Source organism: Mobula hypostoma, chromosome 5 (genome assembly GCF_963921235.1).
Source record: "Mobula hypostoma chromosome 5, sMobHyp1.1, whole genome shotgun sequence".
In the NCBI taxonomy this organism is placed as follows: Eukaryota; Metazoa; Chordata; class Chondrichthyes; order Myliobatiformes; family Myliobatidae; genus Mobula; species Mobula hypostoma.
In genome coordinates, this window is record NC_086101.1 from 47049640 (window position 1) to 47062222 (window position 12583).

General features: G+C 42.3%; 1 protein-coding gene across 6 annotated transcripts in view; it reads left to right on the forward strand.

Annotated features, from left to right (window-relative positions):
- The window catches only part of pibf1 (progesterone immunomodulatory binding factor 1), a 180361-nt gene that overhangs the window by 106485 nt on the left and 61293 nt on the right, over positions 1-12583 (forward strand). For all 6 annotated transcript variants that reach the window (XR_010018032.1, XM_063048444.1, XM_063048441.1 and 3 more), the window contains exons 12-13: positions 6632-6782; positions 12426-12516. Coding sequence is in view for 5 of the 6 variants with exons in the window: in XM_063048444.1 (XP_062904514.1) it covers positions 6632-6782; positions 12426-12516 (242 nt within the window). In the remaining variant the exon portion in view is untranslated. The remainder of the gene's footprint in view (positions 1-6631; positions 6783-12425; positions 12517-12583) is intronic.

Consider the following 12583-nt stretch of genomic DNA (forward strand, 5'->3'; position numbering starts at 1 on the left):
TCCACTGACTCAAAGCAATCTCATAACTGCTCCTTTGCCTCCCGCGACCACCTTTTTGTTGTCCTAATCTCTGGAGCTTTGCCTCTATGGAAGTAGGAGAAGAACAGCCAAGTGATCGAACTCTCTGAGATGTGGTCTGGGCATGGAAAAGTTCCTTATCTTGGTATAACATGGTCTAGTGTGTTGTGTCCTCTGGTGCTACAGGTTACGTGGTGATGGTAATTGGGTAGGGATTTCTTTAAACAAGCCTGGTTGAAGTCCCCGACTATGATTTGAAATGGGTCGGGGCGGACTGTTTCTCGTTTGGAAGTGGCGTGCAATATCTCAGGCACTTAATTATAGTCTGCCGCTGGTAGTACGTAAACTGCCATGAGGATCATGGATGAGAACTCACTAGGTAAACAGAACGGATGGCATTTGATCATTAGGTGTTCATGGATTACGTTGCTTCCCCATTCTGATGTTTGGTCTGAACAACAGCTGAATTCCTTGACCATCTCTACATGCTTTTAGTATTGAGTTGCTGCCACTTGATTGGCCGATTAGTTATTTGCATTAAAAAGCAGGTGAGTAGGTGCACCTAATATAGTGGCCACTGAATGTACATCTCATGGCAAAACAATTAGCTCTATAAATTGCATCATTGCACTTTTGCAGTCTCAGAACATGAACTCAACATGAAATAATCACTGTTGAGGCAATAAGTGGATGTCTTCATTTTTCGAAGTTTTACTTTATTAAGAAACAGCGTGGAATATGCCTTTCCGGCACTTCGGGGCATGCCTGCCAGCAATCCCCCGATTTAATCCTAGCCTAATCACAGGACAATTTACAATGACCAATTAACCTACCAACTAGTACATCTTTGGACTGTGGGAGGAAACTGAAGCACCCAGAGAAAACCCACACGGTCATGAGGAGAATGTACAAACTCCTTACAGACAGCGGTGGGGATTGAACCCGAGTCACCTGTACTAGAAAGTGTTGTGCTAACCACTTTGCCTCAGTACTGCACTATTGAGTCTTAATTGATTAGTTTACCCCAAAATATTTCTGGTTTATAACAGGAGAAAATCTGCACTTGCTGGAGATCCAAGGCAACACACGTAAAATGCTGGAGGAACTCAGCAGTCCAAGCAGCATCTATGGAGAGGAATAACCAGTTGATGTTTCGGACCGAGACCCTTCATTAGGACTGGAAAAAAAGAAGTCAGACTAAGAAGGTGGGGGGAGGGGAGGAAGAAGTATAATGTGGTGGGTGATAAGTGAAACCTGGCAAGGGGGAGAGTTGTGAAGTAAAGAGCTGGGGTGTTGATTAGTGAAAGAGATAAAGGACTGGAGGAGGAGGAATCTGGTAAGATTTCTGGTTTATATCTTTTGAAAAACATCTTTTCCCATTCCCATTCAGCTGGTCTGTTTGCTTAGTGATGGAAGATAGGAATGGAAGAAAGAAGAAAAGGTATAAGGAACTAGTGGAGATCTTTACCGTTCAGGATGTTCATGCATTACTGAGGCAATTAATTTGGTTTAACAAGATCCAATGATAAGTGACTTCACCAGCTAGAGGGAGGGAAAGTCGGGGAGGAGTTAAGCTTCTATTGGCGGAATAACATTGATACAAGTGGAGGTAAGACTGTGATTACCGTGCCTTTGATTCAATTGAACTAGCAGCAGGGAGTTTGAAGCTTCAGTTGTAAGTGAACCTCAGAGACCACCCAGAACCTTCGAGATAATTTAGAATAACTTGTATTTATGGAAAAAGTATTTATCAGCAACAGCCATTAACATATGATGTGCTTGAATGGTTATAAAACACCTTGATCAGATTGGGGGGGGAAAGCTGATAGTTCTGAAAGTTGTTTCAGCTCATTAGACAGAACTGTGGCACCAGAAGTCTGGAAAAGAAAAAATGTTATTCCAAATTTTAATACATCAGAAGGTTGATCCTGGGGATTATAGACTGTTACCTTGACTACTAAAATTAAAAAGAAAAAGAATATACTTTAAATCAGCTTTCAATGTTGCTCTAATGAGTACAAACAGTGCTTTCCAGAATAATTAGAAGTTTTTTTTCTCTGGAGTACACATGCTATAAAATTAATGTTTTGTTTAAAAATAACAAATAAAACTTGCCCTTTAAATAAAAATATGTGGGAACTGCATTTATTTTGGAAAAGCATTAGCCTTAGTAATGAAGGCCAAAACTATCATTAAAACCTATGGTTCACTTGAGACCTGTTGAGTCAGTTTGGAATCCCTGACAGTTAATGAGTGGTCTTTTAATACAGGGAAGGTATTTACTTCATCTTATTATAATGCAGTTTTGAATTCTGTCAATAAGTTAGTCAAAGTTTATGGTTTAAAATGCATTGCTTAATAAATATAGTTATTGCCAAATTATTTTCAGTGATGATATAGTTCATAGTTCATAGTCATACTTTATTGATCCCAGGGGGAAATTGGTTTTCGTTACATTTGCACCATAAATAATAAATAGTAATAGAAATAGTAATAGAACCATAAATAGTTAAATAGTAATATGTAAATTATGCCAGTAAATTATGAAATAAGTCCAGGACCAGCCTATCAGCACAGGGTGTCTGACCCTCCAAGGGAGGAGTTGTAAAGTTTGATGGCCACAGGCAGGAATAACTTCCTATGACGCTCTGTGCTGCATCTTGGAGGACTGAGTCTCTGGCTGAATGTACTCCTGTGCCCACCCAGTACATTATGTAGTGGATGGGAGACATTGACCAAGATGGCATGCAACTTAGACAGCATCCTCTTTTCAGACACCACCGTGAGAGAGTCCAGTTCCACCCCCACAACATCACTGGCCTTACGAATGAGATTGTTGATTCTGTTGGTGTCTGCTACCCTCAGCCTGCTGCCCCAGCACACAACAGCACACATGATAGCACTGGCCACCACAGACTCGTAGAACATCCTCAGCAACGTCCGGCAGATGTTAAAGGACCTCAGTCTCCTCAGGAAATAGAGAGGGCTCTGACCCTCTTCTGCTAGATAGTGATCAAAATGAAAAAGCTGGTTGATTCTCCTGCTCACTTCTTTCTCAGTGTAAGAAGGACCAAGTGTTCCATAGATGCTGCCTGGCCTGCTGAGCTCCTCCGGTATTTTGTGTGTGTTGCTTGGATTTCCAGCATCTGCAGATTTTCTCTTGCTTTTGAAGTTCTTCATTTACTTGGTCTCCGTGGGTGGCGGCTGGAGATACATCTCAACCAAAGAAGGTATAAGGTGCTTCTTCCCTCCGCCAGCCTGCATGTCACCCTTGGGCAAGATGTAGCACCTGCTTAGCCCCCAGTCAGCATCACTTGAAGCAATGGCAGCAGGTGGTGGATGTTTTATGAGCGGCTGGTGCATATCACAAGTCCTGGTTATGCGACCACTGACACCAGGCAGACAATCTCTGAAAAGTATTGATATTGGCTGGGGGAATCACTCGTCTTGTAAAGACACTGCCCAGAAGAAGGCCTATGACAAAGCACTTCTGTAGAAAGATTTGCCAAGAAAAATTATGGCCAGGAGACCACATGATCGCCTACATCTTGACACAGCACATGAGGTGATAATGTTGAGTCTCCATGCATAATTAATCCTTGCTATTTCAATCACAGACAGGCAGCCAAAAACCAAAGAAACCCAATAGCACCCATTTAAAAAAAAGACTGTCAAACATCCAATGTGCAGGGGAAAAAAAAACAAATCTTGCAAACAATAAAATTAAGCAAATAACATTCAGAATTGAAATTCACGAAAGTGAGTCCACAGCCATGAAGGCAGTCATCACTGCAGCTGATTCAAGACCCCATTAGTTTCAGGCCACAACCTCAGTTTGGCGCAGAGACCAGTCACGGAGCAGCGAGCTAAACAACAGCCCATCCCACACCTCTGGCCCCAATACTCCTGATCTTTTCAGTTTGGCCTGGTGCCTGAGTCAGCAAAACAATTGATTTTTGCTCTCGGACCTGGATGCTGTTGCTTTGATATTTGGCCCAACGCTTAAATCGGTCAAACCTCCACTTGTTTCTCGCGCTCGGGACCCAAGCCCTACCTCCTCGGTTCTGCCACTTTGAGTTGCCCCCAAGTCTGTTCCAGCAGCCAAACATTGGCTCATTTCCGCTCTCAGGCCCAGGTCCCACCACCTCAATTCGGCCCATATATGTCACGCTGAAACCATCCTGTGCCTTTGAGATTTCAGCTCACACTGCAAAAATGCCAAGTCATACAGGCAGTTCCAAAGCTCGACTCCAAAATGGAAGTTACAGGCTATTGATTGCAGTGATCGTTTTTGAGGAAAAAGTGTGATTAATAAAGAAATTAATAGATGTTGCTGCCAGTAAGTTGTCGCTGTGCTTCATCAGCACCATCTTAAACCAGAAAACGTATCAACCTTCACTTTAAATATACCCAGTGGCTTAGCCTCCACAGCTGTCTGTGGCAATGAATTCCACAGATTCACCACCCTCTGGCTGAACAAATACCTCCTCTATTCTAAAGGGACATTTTTCTATTCTGAGGCTGTACCCTCTGGTACTAAACTTCCCCACTGTAGGAAACATCCTCTCCACATCCAATCGATTTAGGCCTTTCAATATTCAGTAGATTTCAGTGAGATCTGCCTTTATTCTTCTATGCTCCAGTGAGTGCAGATCCAGAACCATCAAATGTTCATCACACAATAACCCTTTCATTCCCGGGATCATTCTTGTAAACCTCCTCTGGACCTTCTCCAATGCCACAACATCCTTTCGTAGATATGGGCCTCAAAATTGCTAATATACTGCAAGTGTGCTCTAACCAATGCCTTCTAAAACCTCAGTATATGCAACATTCTGGATCAGATTTTAGCAATCACTGCTTTGAGTGAAAAGGGAGTAGGTAGTACTCAACTTTTTTCAACAGTGGGAAAATTCCTTAAATTTAAGAAATCATAAAGAAAATGCACATTACCTGAACACACCCACACTCCCAAAGAGTAGCTGAGAATTTATTATTCCTTGGGTAATGGGATACTACAGGTAACCATTGTTCGAGGCAGAAAGAAGTAAAAATTTTGTTTGCTTCTCTACACTGAGCTAGTCGTTGTAGTCTGTCCCAACCCCTATCTCAATATGTTTATTCATTCACATAGCATTGCTGATAAGATTAGTACTTATAGTCTCTTGATAATGACTGCTTGAATTAAATAGCTTGTAAAGTCAAAGTTCAAAGTATGTATGCATTATACAGCCTTGAGATTTGTCTCCTCAGAGGCAGTCTCAAAACAAGAAACCCAAAAGAACCCATGTTTAAAAAATCAACAACCACCCAATGTGGAGAGAGGGAGGGAAAAAAAAACAAATCATGCAAACAATAAAGCAAGCAAACAGCATTCAGAATGAAAGTGAGTCCATAGACACAAAGCCCAGAGCAAGCCCACAGCCTCAGCATCAGGTCATCGCACAGCTGAGCAAAATGTCGTAGAGCCCGGAGCAAGTCCACAGCCTCAGCTTCAGTGCAGCAAAGAGTGGAGTAAACATTGTGGAACGGCGAACAGAACTGTCCCAACGCTTGCCTCCGGTCCTGACACCCTGCCCTTTCAATCCATCCAGCCCGACGTTTAAAATCGTCCAAACATCGGGTTATTCATCGCACGAGTCCCAGGTCCTGTCACATCGATACGTTCAGGACCTGGACCCCGCTGCCAAGTTTCGGCCCGTACCCGGAATTTCCAAGTTTGTCTAGCACTTGGATTGTTTGGACCTCGTTCTCAGGTTAGACAGACGGGCTCCCAAACTCCTCCTCTCTGACTCTTCTCAGTTTCTCACACCCCGACTTCATCTCAACCAAGCCTCAACTTCGCTCTGACCACTTCTCTGACTTTGCATCGCACTCACACGCCTCAACCATCGAGTCAGCCTTGCCTTCGCCCACTCTTCATTGTTATTTTGGTGATCGGTTACCATATTTTGTTTTTCACAGAAAAAGTGTTATTAAATAAAGTATTTGTATTTCTTACTTTGGGAACCACCAGTAAGTTGTCACTTGTCCTCAGCAGCACCATCTTAAACTGGAGTCGTTTCACAAATCAATTAAAAGTCAAATTACATTAAGCTAGTTGATAATGATACTTTCCTTCCTGAAGTACGCTGTAAAAGTAAAAAGTTTTCATGACTGTTCTTTGCATTCACGGTCATCATTCTTTATTGCTCCTACATCTTGAGCAGCAGTCCAGTAACTTGAGAAGTGTACTGCTGGCTGCTTTTCTCCTCTTACTTCTCTTTACTTTCTCTGCCTCTCTTTCATCAAATCATCTTTCCACCTGTGCATCCCATGCCATGCACTCTATTCCTCACTTTCTCTACTTCATCTTTCTTGTTTTTCTGTCATGATTCTTAACATTCCATCTCTCCTTGTCCTTTCTTGTTCCCTCCTTTTCCATCCTGTATCTAATTACTCATCTGTCTTCCAGACAATGACCAGTTATTTGCAAGTGTTCAGGATTCTTCATGTGCAACTACAGATGTGCAGCACTATGTATTTTGTAATAATATGTATTTTACTTTATAAAGTTAGTATGTAATAGGGGGTTTACTGTTAATGGTTTTATTTTGTGCTGTTGCCTCGACAGGTTTTAACAAAAGAATTTTACAAGCTGCAAGCATCAGCAGACAAGCATACCAGTGAGCTTCAGACTCAAAACTCCGAGCTTCAAGCTCGATTGGAGACTTATGAGAAACTGGAACAGGAACTGGATGGTGTTATAATGCAATCAGCTGAAAGTAAGCCATATTTGAGATATAGCCTGGTCTCTTCTCACTGTTATCTAACAAAATTGCGAAGGATTTATTTACAAACATTCTTATAGTCAGCTTGCACCAACCACATAGAGCATGTGCTCTTTTATATTATTTTTAATCATCAAAGGTAGACCATTAATACACCCATTGATACAGGTGGAATCCAGTGGAGTTTAATGGAGAGACTAGAGTATGGTACTGGTGTTCATTAATCAAAGACTGTGCTCACGCAATATACCAACCCTCACTGCTTTTCACTTAACTCGTCGTAGTCTTTTTGAAAGTTAATTGGTAGAACGTCCTATAACTATGTTTTATTGGCTGCCCTAGCAGCATCGGAATTTTACTATCCTAGGCACCTTTGCACAGTATTTAGGACTTTATCCTTGTCGGTCTAGGAACCCAGGTTAAAATCCTCAAGTGGTGGTGTTTGCACACTCTCCCATGACAGCCAGTGCTTCAGATTTATCCTATAGACCAGGGGTGTCAAACTCATTTTAGGTCACGGGCCGGATTGGGCAAAATGCGACTTCATGCGGGCCGGATCAGCTGTGCACGTGTGTGCGCGCGCTCCCACAGCTTTCGTTGCCTTTGTCTTTTCAACCTGCTCATGTGTCTCAGTCTCTGCTATAAGTACAAAGTGTTTCACTCTACGAATTTCGTTTCTTATGAAGAAGATTGCCTAGCAAGCGTTATTTTTATGATTGGTATTAACTTACAGTCATAGGCTACAAGAAAGTTGTGATGAGAGAGAGAAAAAAACGATGCTATTTTGGCTAAGGTTGTTTTGGGAGCCACACCCTTTCCATTAATAAACCATTTGAAATCGAACATTAGCAGACACAAATGTAGGCCTAACAAAACAAATTGTAAATATAGGCTACACAACTGCACCTAATTTTTAATAGCCTGCTTCCAGCAATCAAACTCAGACAATGAACACAGTTAGCCTCTAATTTTTATTGAAGTGATCATATTTACAATAACAGAATAGTCAGAAAATGAATGAATCACAATATTAATACACTCAATATTTCATAGTGCATTTTGCTTACATGTTGCAGTGCATGGAACAGTGTCACTCACTTTTCACTTGCTGCTTCCAGACAGCTGACATCTCTTGGCTTTAACCAGCCTGTCAACATCAGGGACCAGTTTCTGGGCAGTTGTGATTTTCATAATGTCATTTAGATGTCTGTGTTTCAGCTGCAAGCGCAGTTTGGATTTGTTAATGTTCATTATGGAGAACGCCTGCTCACAGAGATATGTTGTCCCGAACATGCAAAGGATCTTTGAGGCAAAGTCTGTCACCTTGGGGTACATCGGTCCCAGGTATTGATAAAACGAGTCCAGACCCACAGTCTCAAATTTATATTTCAAAGCCGAGTTACACTGAATTTCAATTAGTTCCACTGAGAGTTCCTCTGGCACATCTGATGCTACGTTGATGGCAAACAGCGAGCGAAATAGTGAGAATTCCTTCTTGAGCTGAGTGAAAATTTGGAAACAATTCTAAAACTCACTTTTCAGCCGTGGTATTTTGTCCTTGTACCTGTCCATGTTGTCATTATTCCCATGAGCGACACGCACAGACTGCAAAGAGGGGAAACGAGCTGGGTTGCTCCAGGATAGTTGCACCTCCCACAGGCCTAATTTAGTTTGAAAGGCACGAATTCTGTCGTGGTATTCCGTAACAAGTTTGTTGCGGCCTTGCATGTTAACATTAAGCACATTTATGTGCTATGTTATATCCACCAAAAATGCAAGATCATGAAGCCAGTCTGGGTCATCCAACTCTGCCACTGGCTTCCCTTTCTCGTTCATGAATAGTCCAGTTTCCCCACGTAATTGAAAAAGACATTTGAGCACAACCCCTCTGCTTAACCAGCAGACTTCAGTGTAGTAGGGTAGGCCATATCCAATATTACTTTCGGACAAAAGAGTGTCAAATTGCCAATGGTTGAGTCCCTTGGCTTTTTCCCGACCTGCCTTTTTCCCCGACCATGCGCCATCTGTTGCCACGCTGACAGCGTGACTCTAGTCAATCCCCAGTCTGTCCAAGGCCTTGACGAGGCTGGAGAAAATGTTGTTCGCCGTTGTGGTGTTTGTCGTGGGCACCATCTCCACAAACTCCTCGGTGACGGTCAAAGATGCATCAACACCACGAATAAATATTCCCAATTGAGCTACATCAATCACATCGGTGCTCTCATCAATTGCAATGGAGAAGGCAAAAAATGACTTCACTTTGTCTTTTAGTTGACTGTCCAAATCTCCAGCAAGGTCCCCGATTCTCTCTGCCACAGTATTTCTTGACAAGCTGATATTACCAACAGCCTGTCTCTTCTCAGGGCACACCAGCTCAGCCGCCGTCAGCATGCGTGCTTTGTTGAATTCCCCCTCTGAGTATGGCTTTGACGCAGCAGCTATTTTGCTGGCAATAATATAGCTGGCCTTGACAGCTCCATCATTAGTCTCTCAACTTTTGGTGAACACTGATTGCTGTTTTTTCAGAGCTGCTTCAAGCTTGTTTACCTTTTGCGTTCTGAGTCGTGCGTACTTGTCATATTTTTCTCCGTGTGACGTCTCATAGTGTTGTTTGATATTTTACTCTTTTGCCACAGCCAGTTGTTGCGAGCATATCAGACACACAGATTTGCCGTTGACCTCACGGAAGAAAAAACGATCTTTCCAATTATTGTTGAATATCTGACCTTCGATGTCAACTTCTCTTTTCCTGGAAAGCATTTTGAACCACAGCAGCAAACAGTCTCAGCCTTACTACAGGTGTTACTTACCTGAGTACTCTGTGTTTATACTGTGTCTGATGACGTAAGTGGGGCCCTAGTGGCCTTCAGTGCAGGGTGGTAGGTGCTTATGCACAGCGGGTGGTTAACTGCCGCCTATTGTTTTCTAAGTACACACAACAAGCTGCCGGCACAGACAGCGGTGGGAGAGAGTGCGGCGAGGGAGAAAACACGGCTGCCGTACAGATGCATTATAAATGTTCATGAATATACTTTTTTTTCCCAAATCATCCCGCAGGCTGGATTGGACCCCTTCCTGGGCCGGTAGTTTGACACCCCTGTTATAGACAAAAGGCATACTGGTAGGAGATTACTCCTTTGAACAAATGAGTGTAAAAAAATTAAAGGGGGGATGTTATGGTCATGTGAAAGTTTGTAATTCACAAGTTACTGGGAAAGAAGAAGAAGGGAAATTAGATTGATGAAGTTGCTCTCCTGGGAGCTGGCATGTACCTGATGTGCCATTTACCATCCTCTCCATTGTAGTAATATCGCTTAGTTTCCTGTAAGGGAGAAATAGTGAGCTGCCTTGAATTGCTGTTTCTATGACGAATAAAGATACTCCCACTATTTTGTTGGGTAGTAATTCCAGAATTTCTACACGGTGAAAATGAAGAAATGGCAATTATAAGTATCAAGTTAAGAAGGTATGTGACTAGGAGATGGTATTGCTAGCACACATCTGCTGATTTTGTTGTAGATTGTGGTGGTCACAAATTTTGAAGCTGTTACTAAAGTATAGCTGATCCCCTAGCTGCTCAACAACAAACTGCTCCAAAAAGCCATTTATTAGGCATTGCAACAAATTTCTCCAATTGACCTGCCTGTTGAAATCTCCCATGACTATCATAACCTTGCCCTTTTTACACACCTTTTCCACTTCCTATTGTAACCTGTGGTCCACATCCCAGCTACTGTTGGGAGGGCTGTATATAACGGCCATTGGGGTCGTTTTACCTTTACAGTTTCTTGACTCAACCCACAAGGATTCAACATCTTCCGATCCTATGCCACAACTTTCTACTGATCTGACACCATTATTTACCAGTAGAGCCACACCACCCCCTCTGCCTACCTTCCTTTCCCTCCGATATAACGTGTAACCTTGACATTCAGCTCCCAACTACAACCGTCCTTCAGCCACGATTCAGTAATGGCCACAACATCATACCTGGCAATCTGTAAGAGTGCAACAAGATCATCCACCTTATTTTTTATACTACACGCATTTAGATACAACACCTTGAGTACCCTATTTGCTATCCTTTCTGATTCTGCATCCGTACTGTTTTGATACTCAGCCTGTTGGCTGCAATAAAGTCCCATCATCTGCCTGCCCTTCCTGATAGTCTGACTGCATGCTATCTTTACTTTTTTACCATCCGTCCTATCCTGAGTCCTTTAACTCCAGTTCCCACCCTCTACCAAACTAGTTTAAACCCTCCTCAACAACTCTAACAAACCTGCCCGCGAGAATATTGGTCCCCCTCTGGTTCAGGTGCAACTCATCAAGTGATCCCAATGATTCAAGAACCTGAAGCCCTGCCCCCTGCACCAGCTTCTCAGCCACATATTAATCTGCCAAATCATCCTGTTTCTACCTTCATTGGCATGTGCCATAAGCAGTAATCCAGAAATTACTATCCTGGAGGTCCTGTTTCTCAGCTTTCTACCTGGCTCTCTAAATTCTCTTTTCAGGACCTCTTTGCCTTTCCTTCCTTTGTCATTGGTACCAATATGTACCAAGATACCTGGCTGTTCTCCCTCCCTCTCCACAATGTTGTGGACGTGATATGAAATGTCCCTGACCCTGGCACCAGGGAGGCAACTACCATTCGGGTGTCCTGTTCATGTCCACAGAATGTCCTGTCTGTTCCCATGACTATTGAGTCCCCTATCACTACTGCTCCCCTCTTCTCCCTCTTTCCCTTCTGCACCACAGACCTATGCTCAGTGCCAGTAACCTGGTCTCCATGGCATTCCCCTGAGATGTCATTTCCCACAATAGTATCGAAAGCGGTATACCTATTATTGAGAAGAATGGCCACAGGAGCATTCTGCACTAACTGCATATACACATTTCCATCTCTCTTGACGGTCACCCAGCTATTCACCTCCTGCAACTTAGTGGTGACTACTTCCCTGTAATTCTGATCAATTATCTCCTCACTCTCCTGTACAAGCCAAAGTGTTAAGTATTGTGCCATACTTAAACTTTGTATGTGTTGGTGAAGCTTGGAAAATCAGATGGACCTCTGCGTGGAATACCACTGACCTAGATTTATATAACATGTCCCACTGTGATTTTGGCTGTTTGTCAGGAATTTTATAATGATAATGCCGTTGAATGTCAGAGCTGCTTAGACTCTTCTATGGAATTTTCCTAGCACTGGATGGTATGTTATTTGCAACTTACAAACTGGATATTTTAGACAGCAGCAATAAACTTATTATTTATTGATACTGTATTAGGATGCAGATAGCTAATTTGGGATCTCATTTGTGTAGTCACAATATTTTACATTTATCCATCAACCATTGGCGAGCATTTATCTCATTTTTTTTCAATGTCAAGGAATCCTATTAAAAGTGATGATGGGCAAGATTTTTAAGTTATGATTGGTGTGCTTCTGTCCGCACATTACGATCCTACAATTGTTTCTCAAAGTATTGCGATTGTGTTATGAATGATACATGAAACTTCTTAATATTGATATATTACTAATTTTACAGGTTGCCATCTGGTTAATTATGTGTATTATTTTTTTTTCAAATTTTAATGGAATATGTTTATAATCCTCTTGCTTTCTTCCTGCAGTGGAAAATGAGGATGATGCTGAACGTGTTCTTTTCTCTTATGGTTACGGTGCTAATGTTCCCACAACAGCGAAACGCCGCCTTAAACAAAGGTAAGAAATGAAATGTGTTTTCTTTATTTTTTTCCCACCTACTAAGTACCGCCAGAGGAAGTAAAAA